General features: G+C 37.7%; 1 protein-coding gene across 1 annotated transcript in view; it reads left to right on the top strand.

Moving 5' to 3' along the window:
* The first annotated feature begins 12 nt into the window (after positions 1-12).
* The window catches only part of rnf213a (ring finger protein 213a), a 38,804-nt gene continuing 17,789 nt past the window's right edge, over positions 13-21,027 (top strand). The window contains exons 1-27 of the mRNA XM_072693855.1: positions 13-240; positions 4,890-4,993; positions 5,150-5,316; positions 6,888-7,628; positions 7,734-7,891; positions 8,113-8,283; positions 8,376-8,578; positions 9,093-9,382; positions 9,513-9,772; positions 11,354-11,557; positions 13,569-13,761; positions 13,859-13,914; positions 14,113-14,284; positions 14,616-14,765; positions 14,861-14,959; positions 15,041-15,163; positions 15,561-15,744; positions 15,835-16,008; positions 16,259-16,411; positions 16,503-17,119; positions 17,304-17,463; positions 17,656-17,873; positions 17,981-18,118; positions 18,872-19,036; positions 19,188-20,457; positions 20,548-20,726; positions 20,814-20,969. Coding sequence (XP_072549956.1) covers positions 4,891-4,993; positions 5,150-5,316; positions 6,888-7,628; positions 7,734-7,891; positions 8,113-8,283; positions 8,376-8,578; positions 9,093-9,382; positions 9,513-9,772; positions 11,354-11,557; positions 13,569-13,761; positions 13,859-13,914; positions 14,113-14,284; positions 14,616-14,765; positions 14,861-14,959; positions 15,041-15,163; positions 15,561-15,744; positions 15,835-16,008; positions 16,259-16,411; positions 16,503-17,119; positions 17,304-17,463; positions 17,656-17,873; positions 17,981-18,118; positions 18,872-19,036; positions 19,188-20,457; positions 20,548-20,726; positions 20,814-20,969 — 6,504 coding nt within the window. The 5' untranslated portion in view covers positions 13-240; position 4,890. The remainder of the gene's footprint in view (positions 241-4,889; positions 4,994-5,149; positions 5,317-6,887; positions 7,629-7,733; positions 7,892-8,112; positions 8,284-8,375; positions 8,579-9,092; positions 9,383-9,512; positions 9,773-11,353; positions 11,558-13,568; positions 13,762-13,858; positions 13,915-14,112; positions 14,285-14,615; positions 14,766-14,860; positions 14,960-15,040; positions 15,164-15,560; positions 15,745-15,834; positions 16,009-16,258; positions 16,412-16,502; positions 17,120-17,303; positions 17,464-17,655; positions 17,874-17,980; positions 18,119-18,871; positions 19,037-19,187; positions 20,458-20,547; positions 20,727-20,813; positions 20,970-21,027) is intronic.

Genomic DNA, 21,027 nt, shown 5'->3' with positions numbered 1-21,027 from the left:
TAACAGCTGAAGACGCGCGAATTCACGCCCATTTTGGTGAAACGAAAGTTAGGGAGTATCGAAAGCGAGAGCCTTCTTTTTTAGCGGATACGGCTATACGCTTAGAGACTAGGGGACGAGTGTGTGTTCATGCACTCCGGACATTTAGCACAAATGCGTTGTTTTACACCAGCTTGAGCTGTGCTTAGATGCTCTGCGCTGGGCTTACAAGCCAAAAACTTCTCCAACACACCTGAGTAGGTAAGTTATTTGACCTGCTGGCTGGTACCACCTTCTTGCTGCTGCGGAGAGGTGGGCTTTACTATTACCACAGGCTACTTAGCTAGCTATCTACCATTACCAGAAGAAGGGGAGAGGTAGGGTGATTAGCCACGGCTGTCTGTGTTTGAGCATTTTAGTAGTTAGCTACCCTGTGTGTTGTGTAGCACTGAGGGCAGCACTGATGTTAGCCAGTGAGCAAGCTAGCTAGCTAGCTACACATGCTACGCAGTTAGTGCTAGCTAGCTAGCTTGCTGACTGTTAGCTAGCTAGCTACATGTCATGACATTTCGTGAGTATTTCGGGGTGTTTCCTCGGGGGACGCGCATTGAACTGTCAGTTTAGAGTCAGGTATTCAGCAACGTGAACTGAACTAGCTAGCTATAACGTTAGTGAATTCAGAAGTACGACGGGTGGCACATAAACACACCAGACAGGCTCGCTGTTTACATGGTGAGCTAGCTAGCTAGCTATGTCCAACCAGTCATATGAATTAAGATGTGGTTAAGTTCCTGCTCAGCCACAACTCGACTAAAAGTAAACAGAAAGAAAGTTGGGCAGTTCTCTAGACTGCAGCTTGTTTTGCTGTGGTGGGAGCGATGGAGGCTGTAGTAGAAATGGTGGTTTATACTGGCCCCTTCTGGCGGCCTCGATAATAACTTGCGTTTATGTATTTTGGTGAGAGAAGAAAGAAAGAAACAACTACGATTCGGCTTCATTCATTGGAAGAAATATGAAGAACTGAGTTAGTTTCGACTGCTAGAGGGAGTCAGGAAACTACAGCTCAGGCCCTCCCAGCTAACTGCATGACGTTACTGTGAGGCTTTTAAAGATGTAAGGACGTTATTCTGCGTGAAACGTTCCCATCCCTGCTCGTACACTGATCGTTTACAGGACTGTGTATTCTTACCTGCACATAAGGATGTTTTCCACCCGTTTTCAGCTCTGCTTTGGAGTGTCTAAAACCTATTACACATTTAATAAGCCGAGATGACAAATGGTGTTATTGCAAATAATTTCTGCAACAATGAATGAACCAAATATTTCTCCGCGTAAAACCCTCTGAATGTCGGAGCTAAAATGTCATTTTAAACATCTCATTTTTATTTTATTTTATTTAGCAGATCAAAACTGAATATCCACAGTGTTCTGTGTGGCTTCTCTTGTTAGCTGAGCTGTCAGTTCAGTTGTCTTTAGTTGTAGTTCAGCAGTTTCTCATCATAAACTTGGGCAGTGAGTTTAAAGGAAGGGTGTGGATTAAAAATGCTGTCTCATCAGGTCATGTTTCTTATGTATGCTCATTACAACAGTACAGCATCTTTTTCTAAGGGTTGGAATTGACTTATTAAATGTTGATTATTTTGTAAGTGACGTCATTTGGTGCTGGTGCGCTGATAAACCGGACCGTGGTGACATACATTGAACGTTTTTGAGTTTCATGAGCAATCGCCCTATGTATACACTGATATACTGAGTCACCTGCACACAAGGGAAATAAATTAAACGAAACGGCAGGATCTCACACAGCAAAAACCTGACTGTGCATTGTGGAGATGCAGCAGTGTAAATCATGGATAACAGGCATTCCAAGTATTCATGATATCTGTATGTACATAACCAGCACCAACAAACAACTCACTCCAGCAAGGTCATATTACACACCATATTCCTCCCATCAAAATTGGATGAGAATATCGACCTGTGAATCAATTTTTGCACTTTTACTTGTAGGAATTCATTAGGAACAAAAGTGAATCTCCAATTAAAAGTCATGGTTTAATCAAATAATGCATCTGACATAAGCATAGGTTTTTATTAACATTGATTAATAATAATGTTAGAAAAATATAAGGATAGCATGTCAAAAATATTTGTTCCTGTTCGAGGTGTGCTGACTTTTCATTATTGTGTTTAAGGTAGTCATTTATTTTTTCATTCATTCATTCATTCATTTTTAATGTGTGCTCTGCTGTTATGATCAGTGCTACTCCTTTCCATTGTACATTCCGTACAGTTGGATTTTTTTTGTTTGTTTAAGCTATGTAATCCATAATAATTTAATAGTGATTTCTTTCAAAGCTATTAAAAGTTTGTTGTTTACTAAATGTTTCTCAGTTTTTTTTAAATAATAAAAGCTACTGTTATTTGTTTCAACAAAAGATTTTGCTTTTCTTTTTCTTGTTTAAATTTTGTCACTACCTTCTAACCTGCAGTTAGTTTAATTTTAATCCATTTTTAAATCTGTATATGCGCCATATATATGTGTTGGCACCAATCAGTGCCAAATATCCGAAGCTCAACAAAAGATATTCAGGCCAGCTCTAGTAATTATGTAGTAATTAAATAGCACAAAAATAAAAGCCGCAACTTTTAATCTATCTGTTCCCTTACGTGAGACCAGAATGACAAAATTATTTCTATTTGCTGAATGCCAGAATAATGAGAGGGACTTTTAAGGCAAATTTCATTACTTTCTTCAAAGTCAAAAGTTTAAATACACTAAGATTACTATGCCAATTTGCCAACAATTTGGGACAGCCCATATGATGATGTCATGTCTTTACCAGCATAAGTTAGCATCTTCACAAGGTCTTTGTTGTTTGGTTGATATGCACATTTCGGACCAAAGCATCTCTGGGACACAGAACCTGTATCCTGTATGATGGCTGGACATACCCATCTTGTTTGTACCTTCAGGCATCTGGAAATTGCACCCAGGGATGAGCCAGACTTGTGCATGTCCACAATTCTCTTCCTGTTATTTTGGCTGATTTCTTTCCCATGATGTTACACAAAGAAGCAGTGTGTTTCAGATGTGCCACAAAATACATCCAAAGGTGTGTCTCTAATTAACTCAGATGTTGCCAATAAACCTATCAGAAGCTTCCAAGAGTGTGTCATTATCCACAGTGAAACAAGTACTGTATTGACATGGGCTGAAAGGCCACTCCGCCAGGAAGAAGCCATTACTCCAAAAGAAACATAAAAAAGCCAGATTAATGCTTGTAAATGCACACGGGGACAAAGACCCTTTTGGAGACATGTCCTGTGGTCTGACGAAACTAAAATTGAACTGTTTGGCCATCGTTGTGTTTGGAGGAAAAAGGGGGAACCTTGCGAGCCTGAGAACACCATTCCAACTGTGAGACATGGGGGTGGTACCATCATGTTTTGGGGTTGTTTTGCTGCAGGAGAGACTGGTGCACCTCACAAAATAGATGGCATCATGAGGAAAGAACATTATGTGGAAATACTGAAGCAACATCTCAAGGCATCAGCCAGGAAGTTTGGATGCAAATGGGTCTTCCAAATGGACAGTGACCTGAAGCACACTGGTTTCAAACTGGTACAGTGGTCATCACAAAGCCCTGATCTCAATCCTATTGAAAATTCATGGGCAAAGCTTAAAAGGCATGTGCGAGCAAGACGGCCTACAAACATGGCTCAGTTACACTAGTTCTTTTAGGAGGAATGGGCCAAAATTCCTGCCAACTATTGTGAGAAGCTTGTAGAAGCATATCCAAAATGTTTGACCGAAGCCATACAGTTTAAGGGCACTTGGACCAAATACTAATGAATTGTATGCAAACTTTTGACTTTGAAGAAAGTAATAAAAATTCCTTAAAAAATTCCCTCCCTCATTATTCAGGCATTTAGCTAATATAAATAATTTTAGTAATCCTAATTGACCTAAAACGGAAATGTTTATTCTAAATTCATGTCAGACAGTGAGAAAAAATACATATGTGTCTTTTTATATAGTGTATGTAAACTTCTGGTTTCAACTGTACATTTCTTTCTGGGGGTTGTTATCTTTTAGAACATAAGTCTCTATTCTAACAAAGCTGATAAAATGAGGACATTTGTACTGGGGCCGCAACTAACGATTATTTTAATTGATTAATCTGTCAATTAATTGATGAATTGGATTAAAAATACATTTCCATATCTATTTAAGAATAGAACATTGAATAACAGAGGAAATAAGTGTGTACAATAATTCAATAATAATAGATTAAGTTATTAAATTAAATTAAATCCAATTTATTCATAAATTAAAAATAAAATAAATTAAATAATAAAGTAAAATAAGTGCATTGCTGATGCAAACACTGCACTGTATTGTAGTGAGGAGTGAGACAGGATGAATAGCCTTTAGTTTGTATAGTTTGTAGTGTCTTCACTCATACATAAAACTTGAATCTTAATCATTAATTACCACCATTGTGTACAAGTTACATGTTTTTATTAAGCACATTTAAACACTGTTTAAGCAAATTAAACTGATAATAAAAGTAACACACACACATACTCAGTCACTGTCATTGTCCAGCATAGTGTGAGTATGCCATTCCGGAACAAACCCCCACACTTTTAAGGATTTAAGCCGAACCTTCTTTTCTGCGTCACACATAAACACATAAATCGTGCAACACAATGAATTGATAATGAAATTCATTGCCAACACTTTTAATAATGGATTATAATCTGTACCTTTACTATGTCATCTCAATCCATATAAAATACCACTCTTAGTTGGCAGAGAGTAGAGTTTGACCAAATCATTAGACCAGAGAAGGGAAGGAGACGTTATGTAGCCCTGCTCTTTATGTTTGGATGTTGTTTTTCAGGATGAAGTGCCCAAAATGTGATCATGTTGCTGTGGAGGAGACGGCAAAGTTCTGCAGTCAGTGTGGGACTTTGCTACTAAGACAGTCTTCTGAGAAACCACAAGGTACTCTAAGTGGCATTGTGATAATTAATTTGCCTTTCACTGTTGTGTTGTTGCCATATGTTACATTCTTATATTCTTATAAGGCAGTTTGCAGAAGAGGAATTAATTAAGCTTTGATTATGGTACTTTCTAAAACTTTAGGCATTTTCTTTTCAGATAGTACACCAGAACAAACTGTCCAGGCTCCGATCGTTCCACTGGACACAGACACAGATGCGGAAATGGCAGAAATTAAGGCAGACTACTTGAAACCGAATGATCAGCCAACAACTGTGTCTCCAAAACGGCCTAGTGATAACAACAGCCCAAACCTCAAGAAAAAGGTGATAAACATTTGGGTTGTTTGCATCCTTGTTTAGTGCAAGTTATTTTTAATTGTGTTATTGCCTTTGATTGAGTATTTAATCATAGGCTACCTCCTAAAAATGATTAAATTAAATGAAATTTATTTGTATAGCTCTCTCAATTGGAAGAATTCATATTTAGAGTCCAGGTAAACTTCTTTGTCATCAGTAATGTAGTGTGGGCAGTGGTGGCTCAGCGGTTAGAGTGCCAGGATATCGATAACAGGGTTGTGGGTTTGATTCCCAGGCTCGGCAAGCTGCCACTGTTGGGCCCTCGAGCAAGGCCCTTTACCCTCTCTGCTCCCCGGGCGCTGGAGTTGGCTGCCCACCGCTCTGGGTGTGTGTGTGTACTCACTGCCCCTAACACATGTGTGTGTGTGAGTGTGTGTTCACTACCAGATGGGTTAAATGCGGAGGACACATTTCGCTGTACAGTATACACTGTACAGTGACAAATACGTGCACCTTTACCTTTATCTGATAGCAGGTAGCAGTAGCTGGAGTCTGAGGAGCTGGTTTGAGGCGGGTAGCAGAAAAGCCCAATAATCAATCTTCCATTAGTGTCAGACTGGACAGGTGCATCATTAATTTAAAGATTTGGATTTTGTTCTTTTTGGATTTATACAGTACAGAGAACGTTAACATTCTCAGAGTGTGGCTAGCGACTCTGAGAATGATCTGGCTGTAACAGCATAACTAAAAGGAGAGGTAACACAGACATTGGCATAGGTCTGCTCCACTGTCCAAAAACCTGAGTGATCATGTGCAAGCAGCTGGACGATAGCGCCAACATCTCATGTCGATGAACCCCTGTGGATCTGCCATCTGTTTCTAAACAGTGACATTAATTACCAAAAGCTAAACTAAACAAGTGAGTTTTCAGTCTATACACAGTCTCCAGTGTGTGCCAGTGTTATTCCAGATTTGTGGGGCTTCATAAGAAAAAGCTCTTCCCCTCCTGCTGAAGTCTTCTGAATTTTGGGAACTAGTAAGAAGCTAGTATCTTGTAATCTATGTAAAAGTGATGGCTTGTAATATGAAAAAAATAGGTCTTGCAGGTATGTAGAAGAATTTCATATTAAATACAGAACTGAACTGGAAGCCAGTGCAGTGCTGAAAGAACCAGGTTGATAGGATAATTCATTCTGGTTTTAGCTGAGGACCCTGGCTGCAGTATTTTGAACTAGTTGAAGAAAATCCTGACAATAGTGCATTGCAATAGCCAAATAAAATCATGTTCTGATTTTTCTGCATAGTGCAGTGTTAAGGCATTTCTTAGCTTGGAAATGTTACAAAGGTGTAGAAAAGCTGTTCTAGAAATATTACCTATGTGCTGATCAAATGGTTGATCTGAATCAGTTATGAAGGCAAGATTTTTAGCTGCTGACGTTGGGGCTTTTCAACCAAAAAGGAGAACCTCTGTTTTATCACTGTTTAGAAGGAGAAAGTTAAGCGACACCCAGCATTTCATGTTTTTTTACATCTTGTTTTAAACATTTAAAGAAAATACACTGTTGTTTGGTCTCATTTTGGTAATTATAATCTTTCAGAGAAAGAAAAAGAGGAAGAACAAGAGGAAACTGTCAGATAAAGAGGGGCCTGCATCTTTAACTTCAGATATGTCTGACATCTCTCTGACTGAAAAAGCAATGGAGATGAAACAAGAGGAAGTCATGTCCTCTGACAGTGAAGAATCTGCCTGTGCAGTGGACAAGATGCCCCGCTCACTTACAGACACGCCTGCCCAGTCTGAAAACAAGGTGAGCTTGTCTAGTGGTTCCTCTGTTCTCAGTCTTTCAGAAAGGACGGACCACCACAGTGAACTTGATGAAGCTAAAGAAGGTCTTACCAAGCCCAAGACTTGTTTTCACCCTGAAACAGTTCATGGAAACTCTTGGAGCTCATCTCTGCAAGAACCCATTCAGGAAGGTCCTAAGACTGGTCAGCCACCTGTAGAGCCACCTGGAACAATGCAAGGACAAAACTCGCAATCTACCCAGAACTCTGACACAGACAGTGAACCCACAGCCAGTTCATGTCCATCATCCTCAGAATCAGGTCAGATAAATGACCAAAAGAAATCCAACGCTGGGTCTAAAAGTCAGAAAGGCCATAAAGACACATCTAACACAACACAAGCCACACTGGACCAAAACGCCAATGTGGATCAGAATGCAAATGTTAGACCCAGTGCTCACAAACAGACACAGAAAACACAAAGCCACAACCAAGAAAGCAAGACATCTGCTGGTAAAAGTGGAATGGTGTTTGGATCACAGAGCAGACCTGAGGTAAACATTTAGGGGTTTTGTTTTTACATCCAGGAGAGTTATGAATGTGAAACTAAATTGTATGGAGACTAAATGGTGGTTGTTTTGGGTTTTCTCTACCACTAGGTGAGGGGAAGAGGCTCCAGTGTGGATGCAGAGTTAAAGCATGGTCAACGTCAGCAGTCAGCTCCTAGGACGGAAGATGCTTCAACTAGCACCAAAAATGAGCAACCCAAAAGAAATGCAGATACAGAGACCAAGAAGACTGCTCCACCTCCAAATAGGTATTTAGAGCAGGGCTGTCCAAAGTGTGGCCTATGGTCCAAATTGGATGTGATTGTTTGTTTCGGCCTGCCAGAAAGTTAATTTTATCCTCACTCAATGAGAGAACAAACACATTAGTGCAATATACAGTGTTATTTAACCAGTGCTTATTTGTCTCTAAAAATGACTATATCGTCATCAGTATTCACTAGAGCCTTCATTTTCACCATATAACTTGCAGGATTACCACTTCGACTCAACACATTTCCTCAAGTGAGAGACTCACCATCTACTTTCATGCCATCTTATCCAAAGATTTCAAGTTTGACCCAAATGAAGACCAGATATTTATTAGGGCTGGTCATGTAATTGGTGACTGGAATGACAATTTGGTGGAGCTCCATGTGTCACGGTAAGATTAATATTTTTCTACTCATTTTCTCAATTTATATTTTGATAGTACATTTCAAATTAATAAAATAATTTTTAATTTTATGTTCTCAGGGATTTTGGTGAACATGGATTTCTTGTTGAAGGGAAACTGCTGACCACAAAGGAAAAAGCAGCAGCTGTGTCCATACCCTATAAGTATGTTGTATATAAGAAAAAGAAGGAGAAGTATGAGTTTGAATATATCTATAAACTAGATTCAAGTGAAACCACCAACAGATGTCTTTTTGTTAAGTCACATCTGCTTAATGATGAAGGTGAGTCTTTTGTAGTCCACAGTGCTTTTCCTGTAAGTCCTATAAGGCCATAGCTACAGTGAGAGGGTGATTTCTAAATGCTAGAAAATCTTCTGAGTTTATTGAAAATGTTACAAAATGGTATTTGTCATGCATTTATAATGAAGGATGAACTTGAAGACAAACAGTTGTTGCACCTAATACTTTTTTGTCCCAACAAACAAAAAAAATGTCCACTAAAGTGATCACCAATTGTAAGCAGACTCTATTACCATAGATTTCCATTTATATTCCTGCATTTACATTTGCTGTCAGTTTCACACCAGGTGTGCAAAGAAGTTATTGCTTTCTAGATGCACCCCCCCCCCCAAGCTAAAACTTTGTAGCAGTATATACATTCATTGTAACAGTATTTCTCAATTTAGGTAGAAATATTTATGTGCATAAATTCTGTGCTAGGTTAATTATATGGAAAGACTTATCAGTATAGACTGTATGTCACAGATCTATTCTGCACTCTCTCTTTTTATTACAGGAGAATGGCATCAGTATGATGACATTATATGTGCTGAGCCATCTAAGAATATGCTTAAAAGACTCAAGGACACCATTTGGCCTGAGCAGAGAAAAAGTGTAATCCAGGGGCGAGAGATTGCAGGAACGTTTATGCTGGAGATGATTTTTGATCTCCTGAGTTGCTGGAGTGAAATCAACCTCAAAAACTTTGTCAGCCAGCTAAAGCAATTCCATCAAATCTATGGAAACCCCTTTGTGTTTGAAGAGACACATAAAAAATGGTACTCTTTGAAGTATGACGAAAAGGATGTGAGTATTAGTGTTATGACACAAATTTGAAATAAATATGCAGGAGTATACCACATAACTACATCTAAGTAAACCACCATCCTGATTTGAGTAATGCAATTAAATATGCTTTTGTTTTGATTTATATTAGGTGAGTAACCTCCTGAAGAACTTTATGCTGAAAAACGTGACTCCACAACTGCAGAAAGACGGCAGTGGGAAAGGTGGTTGCATTAAGGAACCTCTGAAGGCTGCTATCATCATGCTGTATGTGTGGAAGCAGTACAACCTTAAGCTGGAGAAGGCTGAGCTTGCTCGTTTCTGCACTGCCCTCTGTCTGCCAAGTCTACCAAAAGACAAGTTTCTTCCCTTTTGGACTGACATTGAAAAGTCATTTTCATTCCTGAAAAAGTAGGTGCAATTCAGTTTTCAATTCTCTGACGGGACAAATCCACAACATTTTGATTTGAGGAATGTATTTTATTTTAATTTTGGGGTTAGAACTGTTAAATAAAAAATTAAGACAAATAGTCACATGTATTTCTGCACAGGTAAAGTCATGTGAAAACAAAGTACATCCTTTTTTTAAATTCTGTAGTTTTACATATCAGGATATAATAAAAAGAATCTTCTCAGCACATGACAAACTACCCAATGGTATTATTTATTTACAAAAACTAGGCCAAAATGCAGATGCAGTGTGTGAAACATTAAGTACCCCTTACTGTTTCCAAAGGAATTAAGAAAATAAGTAGCAGCAAGTTGCTGCTAATCCAATGCACATGATTAATTGATTAGAAGGCCATTTCCAAACAATCTGAAGTCTATTGTTTCACAGTGACCAGAATGAGATATATATATATATATATATATATATATATATATATATATATATATATATATATATATATAAGTATGGCTTGTTTGGAAGGGTTGCCAGGAGAAAGCCTCTTCTTTCTAAAAAGAACATTAAAAGCTCTGCTTATCTGCCATCTGAACAAACCGAAAGACTTCTGGAAAAATGTCCTTTGGACAGACTAGACAGAAGTGGAGATACATATGCACAGCATATCAGCACAAACACCTCATGCTTGCAACTGTTAAGCACTGTGGTGGAGGGTGATGATTTGAGCTTATTTTGCAGCCACGGGACCTGGGCACCTTGCGACCATAAACTCCTTTAGAGTCATATTTGAGGCCATCTATCCATCAGCTAAAGCTTGGCCAAAACTGGGACATGACCTCAATGAACTGAAGCAATGCTATAAAGAAGAGTGTATAAAATTCCTCCAGGATGTCATACAGAAAACCATTACATCAAATGATTGGTGCTAAAGGTGGTTCTACAAGCTGTTGATTCATGCGGTGTACTTAATTTTTTACACATGACTTTTCCATTTTGACTTTTTTGGTCGGATGTTATATTTACCTAATTTTAAGACCTGCCAAGGACCAGGGGCTGTATTCACAGATGCTTAAGAAATAACTTATAAAAGATCTTGAGATAGACACTAAAATGTTCAGAAAAATTTTCTTAAATGAAAAAACAAAAAAAAACTCCTTAAGAATTCAGAATACAGAAGTGAATTTTCCTTATGTAAACACAAACAGCACTATGGACAATAATCTCCATTTTTAATCTTAATCCCAGTAACTCAACAATTTATTCTATTCAAGGCTGACCTTCTGACCTCTTACAGTCTAATACAAGTCTAAGGTGATCGCAAGTTAAGAAAATATTTTAGAACATACTTCTTTGTTTTTTTTTTTTTTGTAAAAATACAGTTTGTTCTTAGATTTTTTCTAACATCCAATATTTGGGAAGGATAACATTTTATCTGAACTTTTTTCTTAAGTATGACCTAAAATCTAATTTTGGACTTTCAAATAGAACTAGGTGTGGTTCATGTCTGAACACCTATTTCAATAGACCACACCATTATCAATAGATGCAGACCATTATCTTTACTTTGTAACATCTTTTCTATCCAGCCTGCCTGACATATTGGTAGAGCTCATGAACACAGTGAAACAAGACGGGATGACAAAATGGATTGTTGTGATTCCACTCTTACATCTACTCAAGGGAACTTCAAAACCTTTTGAGCCTGTTTCACTCACAGTCAGTACAAGAAATGAACAGTCGTGGGCTGGACTACAAGGACTGAAATTAGCCGGTGCAACTCAAGACAGAAGGTACAGTGCATCAGTCTTTTCTGACAAAAATACTGACTCCTAATCTGATTACGAAATCATTGCCATTTCATTATTTTCTATATTGTAAAAAAATAATAAGGATGCATTGAAAGTCTCGTCTGTTTATGTAATCGTTTCTGAATCTGTCCTGGGTGAAAAGTTACTATTGAGTGAGTGCTCATTTAGTTAACTTTTTTTAGATAGAACACTTAAAAACATTGGGTGTTGTTACACATAGGGGTAGGCAATATGGCTTAAATATGTAGTTATACTTTAACACCTAATTTACCTAGAAATGATGACACACTATGTAATATTTCTGACGTCGAATTTGTTGAAATTGCAAACATTGCAGTAACAAATTGAATTAAACTGAACTATTTATTAGTAATGTGTGTTCTGACTAATTCATTAGCATATATCCACATTTACGCAGTCCTTTTCACATAGGAAAGGAAAGAAATGCAAAAAAGAGCTATTTCGAAAAGGTTGAGGCTTAGGTAGGAAAAGAGAAATATGCAGTTTTGCTTTAGAAAAACAACTTAAACGGTAAACGTGCCAACATAGCAAAATAGATTTTCCTTGATTCTGGACATAGCTTACATAGCTCAAAGAAGATGCAAAGTGCACTAAACAAAACTTAAATATAACACAACAACTACTGCTCTGGGTACTACTCTGGCACATGCCTCCACCGACACATGCCCAACCAGCCACCGCCTGCCTCTTTTCAATCTGCTGCCGATGTACCAACACGTTCAGAGGAAAGCTCCAGGTACCAGTACCAGTACCAGGCTCTGATGCATCAACTAGCAGATGCCTGTGCTGTGATATGGTGATCTACCCTACCCAACAATAGAGAGCAGGGCCAAATCTGTCCTAACAGGCTCCGGTTGCTGATGGCAATTTGTAATTTAAAATAAAGCTATACATCTTTAAAGCAACAAAAGTCTGGCTATACTGAATGGGTACATGTTGTACTCTTTAAGTACACCCCTGTTCCACATATGTTTACTATAAATGTGATTAAAATGATTTGTTTTGATTGTTGATTAAGAAAGCATAAACATGTTTATTTTTAGATAAATAGCCAATAACAGTGCATAAAGTAGTATTATCTAGATGTCATGTAAAAACAAAAAAAACGTCAATGCAATGAAACATTTTACTCTTCTGGGTTGCCCAAGAAGCATATAAACTAGACTTAATGTTTATTATATGACATTTTAAGTTCAATATTTAGGAGCATTAAATGATCTAAGCTATACATCAGATTGTACACTGCTTTATTATGATAGAAACATATTAATAATGAATGTAATTTATACTTGTTAATGTCACAGATTGTTCTTTCATTTTTATAGCATGTGTAGGCTCACCTTATGTAATATATAACTGTTGACCATCGACAAACTAGAAATTTATGGCATTATGAATTTTAAATTCAATCCAGTGATGTAATATAGTGGTTTAGCACAGAATCTTAAATGACCAGTATGCTAACTGTATTTCCCACATACACCTTCTAAGTCATACTATGCACAGTCTTAAATGTTAATCTGCTTAGTTTGAGATATATAATAAACCATGTCTTTAAATAATTTGATCTCAATGGTGGTAGTGTGCTTAATGGGCTTGTGAGCTTAATAGGTATGTTTAACCATTCTGACCAGACATTTCGGTACTTGTTACACCATTACAAATAAATTTATCATAAAAAAAAACATTCCAATATTGCTTAGCCATAGTTTAATATTGTACCTGATTGATACCTTCTGGTCTTTGTGGTCTCATTAACATGACCATTTTATCAATGCATAGTACTCAAAACCTAAAATTTGACTTTCTTGTGTATTTTGTCAGACAGGGCTTAGTCATACATGACTAATTTCATTTAGTAGTAAAATATTTTTAATAATATTGCACTTATTGCAACCTTATTTGAAAATCAGCTACATTTTTGTTGAATATTGTAGTCTAGTATGATGCATCCTAAATTCCTTTCTTTCAGGTCCATGCTGAATCTCATGAAGGGGAATCTTCATCTGGCAGAAGTAGACAGATTGCTGTCTCGATCATGGATGTATCTAATGAATATTGATGACTTGGTGGAATGCAGCTCCATTGTTCATGTGGAACTGTTTGACATGTTGCAAGTCTTCATTCTGAAAGCTCCTGCTGATGTTTCCTTCAGCAATTGCACAGTAGGTGTTAACAGCTAGTAATTAGTGTTATGAATATAATTAATTTAAAATGTGACAATACTTTTTAATGCTGAGAACGTTTTTTGTTTGTTTACAGCATGTGTCAGACACGTTGGCATTTATTCAGAGCCAACTTCTTGAACAAAAGTACAGGTTGGTCAAGTATACATTATCATTTAATCAACAGAATACTATGCAGACCAGTTTAATAAAAGTACTAGAAATGGAAGATCACTTACCTGCCATATTGAAAACATACAGTACATAGAACAGTTCACATGCAATGACAGGTTTAGTTAGTATTTCAGTTAGAAAAAAATGAAAAGTTTTATGTTTGTCCATGCCTTGTAGTTGTTTCTCTGATGACTATGGAAGAGACTGCTTGGCAGTAGCTGTTAAACTTCTGGAGAAGATTTGCAAAGGAGTGAAGTCTTCCTATTCCCAGAACTACACAGACATTCCAGTTGCTTGCCTGAATCTTGTGGTTTCAGTATCAGACTTCTGTCAGTTTCTCCATGCACAGGTATGTTCAGTTTTTGCAGACTGGTTTTAAGGTAAATTATCAAATCATTAAATTCCATGAAAAATGCCCAGATGTGTTTTTACAAGCCTATTGTTATTGTGCCTCAGAATAAATTCGATTTCGAGATTAATGGTTAGTACACTAAGATGCACGAGCGTAATCCATAGCTGGCAGGTCAAGAGTGAATCAGTGTCAGAATGGGCCTTTGCCTTGCCGTATTTGTATGTCTGAAGCATGCAGTGGCAATTTTCACAACTAAATAGAGAACAAAAGCATCATGTGAAAAAACTTTTTTCTGATTGTCTATTATTGTTAACGACAATTTTTCTAGGAGAGGCAAGATGGAGATTCTCTAAATGCAAAGGTCCTTGAGCTTTTGTCTGTAACAATGACAACTATGAGAACTTGGATAGGACAGACCTTTAGGGCGAAACTGTTGCAAAGCCTGACATTGAGTGCCATCCTCACTTCAGAGATTGAGGTGAGAAATAATCCATTTTATATTTATGAAAGTCAACAAAGAATAATTGTCTGGTGGATAACTGTAATGGCTATTCCTATTCATTTACTTTGTAGATGTGGAACAACATTATCTCTCTAAGCTTTCAAAGTAAAGACTTCACAAAAGAGTGGAGGGACACATTTACTAGAGATTTTGAGGGTAAATTTCAACAGGTCTGTACCCCCCTAAACACTTGCATTTATTGCTTAAAATGAGCAACACATTGTATTAACAATAGTCTATTTATTTTTTAGGAGAGCTCCTTAGACCAAGTCGAAGTCTATTGTGGCAAGATTGAGGAACTAAATGACACCCACCCTTATGTGGCAAAAAGTATAGAAAAGTGTGCCCTCCAAGCAGTCACCTCAATGTGCCAGGTATTTCACTCGTCTCTTCATTTACCAATAAGATGTCTGCTTTCCCCTAGACTAAATACTCTGGGTTAGGCATATGGTTGAGGGTGTCTTGGGTTGTTTAAACCATGTGTCCAAATACAGATATGACAATGTAAATTATTGCATATGGTGTTTGTAATAGAAAACATGAAATAGTGTCTAGATGTACTATTATGATATAGTTACATTTTGGGAACCATTACTGCATAAGGCATTTTTTTACAGTTATATATTTATCGAATGGTCTCAAACAAGATTTTCTTCTGTTGTCCTCAGTAATACTAACACAAGCTGCAGCAAATACTACGTTTTGTCCAATACCCCATCTTATTTTTCGATCCAAGTTTTGATCCAATATTATTTCTCATTTTCTTTATAGGCCAAGACTGAGGCTAAACTCTTTGAGAGAATTAGAATAAACTGGAAGTTTGGAAAGCTTATATCTGCAATCATACAGAAATCTTGGCCAAGAAATGAGAGTGGAGCCTACAGAGAGGAGCAAGAGGTGGTTCTCCAGCACCTTCTTAACTGGACAGCAGCCAAGAATATCTTTCAGCTTCATGGTAGCTAAACTAAAGTTTTTAACATAATTGTCTTTTGCATTGTAATTTCTCCTGAGTAGTATTTTACATTTTTAATTTTTTTCCTTGCAGGTGCTGATGAAAAACTGATCGATCAGCTCTCTGAGGATGCTAAAGAGAGACTTGCTATAGCAACATCCTTATTCACAGACATTTCAGACCAGCTCATAACAGGAAATATAAGAATAAATGTTCTCAATCACATCTTGAACAAAAAGAATACTTTTATAGAGCTGGTAAAAATAGGTAAATTTTCTGTCATCTTGCTAATAATAGTATAGATATGAGCACTTATGTGATGTTGATTCTCTTGTTTTTTTTATCATCACAGACCAACCAAAATCATATGCCAAATTATCTTGACACATGCCTATCATAGTTAAAGTGTGTTAATGAGTGGACATAGGTAGCCATTGTGCGTTTAATCTAAGAAAACAAAAACATATACACTTAACTTTACTGACTGTCTTGATCTGTGTTGCTTCTTTTCCTTTAGATTGCCTTTGTGAAAATGATAAATGCAGAAATATCAGTGCCATGAGGAGACTTCTTCAGTTGCGACAGGATGAAGTAAAAGCCATATATCGTGACAGTGAGCTGGTTAAAGGCTTTGTTGAAATGTGCCGGAAACTTCAGGAGCATGTAACAGGTATATGCTGCCTCATACATACATATTCATATGTAAAAATTGTTTTGTTCCAATTATGTCAATATTGGAAGACCTTTTTGTCCTGTTTCAGTTGATCTTGAAGGCCTTGAAAAACAACACCAGATTGACATAGATGAGAAGAACCTGAATATGTTCATGGAGGTTCATCCCTTTAACGAGGTGTCATCACCAATGGCGGGTGTAGTCACATACTTTCACCTTGATGATGATGTTCGGTCCATGGCTGAGGTCCTACATACATTTAAAGAGAGTTATACTTTCAAGATGTGCTGGGAGAGCCAAGCGAAGGACTTTGCCACCAGGAATGATGATGAGAGCTTTGCGTCGAGTGATGAAGCTGACTTGTTGGCTACACCTGATGTGATTTACTTTGACATATATCAGCCATGCTACAGTAAATACCAGAAAATATATGCAAGCTTAAAGAATGGCAGCATGACCTTTGAAGAAGTCGATGTGATATTTAAGGCCTACATGGGGAAATATGAAGAACTTGCTGAGGATGTTGCAATTATGTGTAAACTGGATCCAGCAGATGACAAACGGTGGATCTTAAGGAGAGTTCAACAGATTGAACAGTACCATGAGCTTCACCTGGCAGTGGAGTCTGCTCAGGTTGTCATGATGGTGAAGCAGACACTTTGCCTTCAAGGAGACTTCCAAGTCCTGGAGAAGCTACTTGTAGTAGTAAGCAACAAAATTAAAACCCGCAACAACAAATTGTAAAATACTATGCCTTATTGAACATGTTCTTTGATTAACATGATGTCACATAACATTTATTTTATATAGTTTGCAGGTTGCCTATAGAGACAACCTTTGAATCATCAGATATAATTGTTGTGATTACTTGTTTTTATTTTTCATTTAGACACATTTGGAATTCAAGAAGGAGCACATTGATAGTATTGACAATGAGCTAATGCAGGCCAAAACGGTACTGGTGGACATCACTGAGCCTCGTAGACTCTGCCTTCAGGAACTGGGCATAAGGAAGAGCTTTGTCATATGGGTCAAAGAAGCTCTTGAAGGTAAAAAAAAAAATTGATTAGTTGCTTTTCTTGATGATTAAGGCTATCCAGGATGAATGTGTCTTCAGAATGTGTCTTCAGGAAGTATGTTAGATATGTAGTATGACCTCTCGCATATTTCCATGCCGGATGTTGTATTGATGATTATTTGGTTGTGTGGAAAATGTAATAACCTCTTTAAATATATTTTAGATATCAATGAGTTGAAGGTGTTTGTTGACCTGGCATCCATCTCTGCGGGAGAAAATGATCTTGATGTGGACCGCGTGGCATGCTTTCATGATGCTGTTCTTGGCTACTCCTCAATGTTGTATGAGTTAAAGCCAGATGCTGGTTTCACAGTTTTTAAGGAGGTTTTGAAGAAGCTTTGGAAAGCACTTGATAATGATCCCAACCTCCCAAAGAAACTGGTAGGACGTTCTACTTGTTTTTTAAAACCATTGGATAATAAGCTTTCATTTTGCATTCATAGATGTTTTTTTAAAATGCAGTCTCTAAGTACAATCTATGGTTTCAGCGTGACACTGCAAGACACCTGGAATGGTTGAAGACGGTTAAAGACAGCCATGGATCTGTCGAACTATCATCTCTGTCCTTGGCCTCCGCTATAAACACAAAAGGAATCTATGTCATAAGTGCAGAAAATCAAAAGAAGGTTTGCTGAACATGTAAACAAGGGGTGTCAAACAAGTGCCACACAAAATACTCATAGTCATTTATACTGATACACCTGACGTATGGGCATGCCATATCATGCAGGCACAGATAGGTATGCAGTTACTGACTGTAGCCAATCTGTTATTGCACTGTTTACTATCTGCCTTCTACCCCATCCATTAGAACCACCACAGTGCCTTTACTGACCAGATATTATTTTGGTGGTGGACCATTCTCAGTACAGCATTGCACTTACACGCTAGTGCTAATAGAAGTAAATCAGGTTCAGCAGTATTGCTGGGGGTTTTACATACCTCACTGTAGTACATCATCCCAAAATCGTCCAACCAACAGCACTCCTTACTTATTTATCTACAATTGTGCCAACAAGGTAGGTTTGTACCCAATTAGGGAGAAACATTCATTTGGTGGTCTTAGGGGATAGAAAATGCTTGATTGTAAGTGTTCTTTTTTTCCTGTACTTTAATTTATGCACTTTAAATTATGTACTTTTTACACCCCTGGTAGTTTTTTTTCAATTACTGGATGGTGTGGCAGGGACTCGTTGTGCAACATCAAGAGATTGCTTACAAACAGTCATTAAAAACATACTTATGTGGAAAGAGTACTCAACAAAATGGCTAATGATCTGAGTATTTTGTGTTCTGTTATTTTGTAACCCCAGACACATAGTACCAAAAACGGTGACCAGTAGAATCAGAGTTTTTTCTTTTTTCTTTCTTTCTTACAGTTGAGTCTGGACAAAGTCCTGAAATTACAAATTCCAGAAATGCATGATGAGGGCCTTGAAATGCGGTGTTACTTACTTGAGGACCTCAGGGACCTTCAGAATAAGCTGATGCTTATGTCTGGCAAGGGAGATCAAGGTCAAAATGAAGTTGATCAGTTTGCGGAGGTATGTTTTAATTTTTAGTACATTCTATAAGTAAAGCACTACATAGCTTGTCCAAAATATGTGGTGTTGTACACTGAGTATGGGGTACTTGGTGCGCTATGCATTGCAGTAGCATTTTACAGTGTTTCCTTTTTTTGTGTGTATTTTTCAGGTCTTTGCCGGTGTGCAGAGATTAGCATCTGCATTTATTGATTTGTTCGTAGCTGGAAATCCATTGTTCAGGCATTGGGAGGCAAATATCAATTGTAATAGTAAGGAAGCATGTATTATAATGGACTTCAACTTGGGAAATCTTGTAAATGTTGTCATGGTGAAGGGTAACGTGGCAGAACAACTCCCAGCAGTTTGTAAGAAAATGGAGAAATGCTTGAGTTTTTGGAAGGATTTCATGGATAAGCAGAGATCTCAGCATTACTACCTCAACTACTTTACAGCAGAACAGATAGTGTATCTGTGTGGTCAGTTGACTCAGAAGAACTTGAAAAATCTGGAAGATCAAGCCCTCATGATGCTCTCTTTTATCAAGCCTAACTGCACTGCTTCCGATTTAAGGCAGACTTGGCATGAGCTTCAGTATGAGATGCTTAAGAAGCCTCATGATCAAAATGAAGATCTAGATTTCCAAACCTTTGTTGATGTGCCCAGTGGAATTGAAAGGGACATTGAAGAAGAGTGTGCTGTTGAACTGCCAAGTGATGTCGGCCCAAAAAAAGAGGGTGAAAGACTTGATTTAATTTGGAATGAATACATGAGAAATATGAGCAATTTCCTTCCCAGCTCTCTGGATGTGAGAAGTTTAGGAAAACTTCTTGAAATTTTGGCTAATAGAACTTCTGAAGCTGACAATGATGCAGTGGACGATGTTCTTCAGGAAAAGCAAGGAAATGTACAGAGAGAGCTACCCACAGGGCTTAGCGTTGGAAAACCAAATCTCATTATCTGCCCTTCCACAGAGATTCTGACTTCTTGCATCTCCATTTACATGAGCAGCGAAGACGAGCCACTGCCAACATATGATGAAGTGCTCCTTTGTGGTCCTTCCACGCCATATGAGCAAGTGGAACTGTTCCTCAGACGCTGTCTTGCAGCTAGCTTCAGAGGAGAGAAGATATACACCATGTTGTACATTGATCAGCTAACTTATGAAGTGAGCTACAAAGTAGAACAATTTTTCCAGCGTCAAAAAGCTCAGAGCCGAAATGACTACAGACTTGTGTTAATCTGTAGCTCTGATCGTGAACATACGTACCTTCCCTCAGTCTTCAGTCAGTTTAGATTGCACATGGTACCTCAAGAGTGCTTGAGCAGAATTCAGAGATACCTTGCCAGGCACTACACCGTCCCAATCAACCAGTCCAGTGCTGCTGCTGTTTTCAAAAACAAGTGTGTGGGCATTGTATCTTCAAGAAGAGCAGGTGTTGGTGGGTATAAAGCCACATTTGAAATTTTTCATAGTTTTGTTTTAAAGAATAATGTTGAATAAATGATACATTTTGTATGTGTCCCATTAGGCAAATCACTTTACATTCATCGGATGTATGAGAAACTGAAGATGATCACCAAGAAGCCGTCACATCTCAAATGTGTTCGGTTGATTGAGCCCAGAGTGGATGAAAATGCAATTCTTCAGTCAATGCTTAACAGCCCCAAAAAGGCACTAACAGTCTTTCATTTTGATGTCACCTCCTCGGTAATTACCGTAAAGTTGTCTTTTAAGATTAGATTTAAATGAATGGGTGTGGATTTTCTGTTATTTAACATGTATATTTCTTTATAGGTACAGAAAGGCCTCCATGAATTTCTGTTTAGGCTACTGATATTGGGTTATCTCCTAGATTCAGAAGGAAGGATGTGGAAATGCAGCAGTAGACATTTATATATCATAGAGGTTCTCCTGTCTGATAGAAATGTGCACAGAAATGGCCCAAGACCTGTGAGTCAGTTTATTATATTAACTGATTTTGTAACTGAAATATTTTGCTGAAATCTAT

The sequence above is a fragment of the Salminus brasiliensis genome, chromosome 12 (assembly GCF_030463535.1).
Source record: "Salminus brasiliensis chromosome 12, fSalBra1.hap2, whole genome shotgun sequence".
NCBI lineage: Eukaryota > Metazoa > Chordata > Actinopteri > Characiformes > Bryconidae > Salminus > Salminus brasiliensis.
Note: the sequence above shows the minus strand (reverse complement) of the source record. Positions and strands in the feature narration are given on the sequence as shown.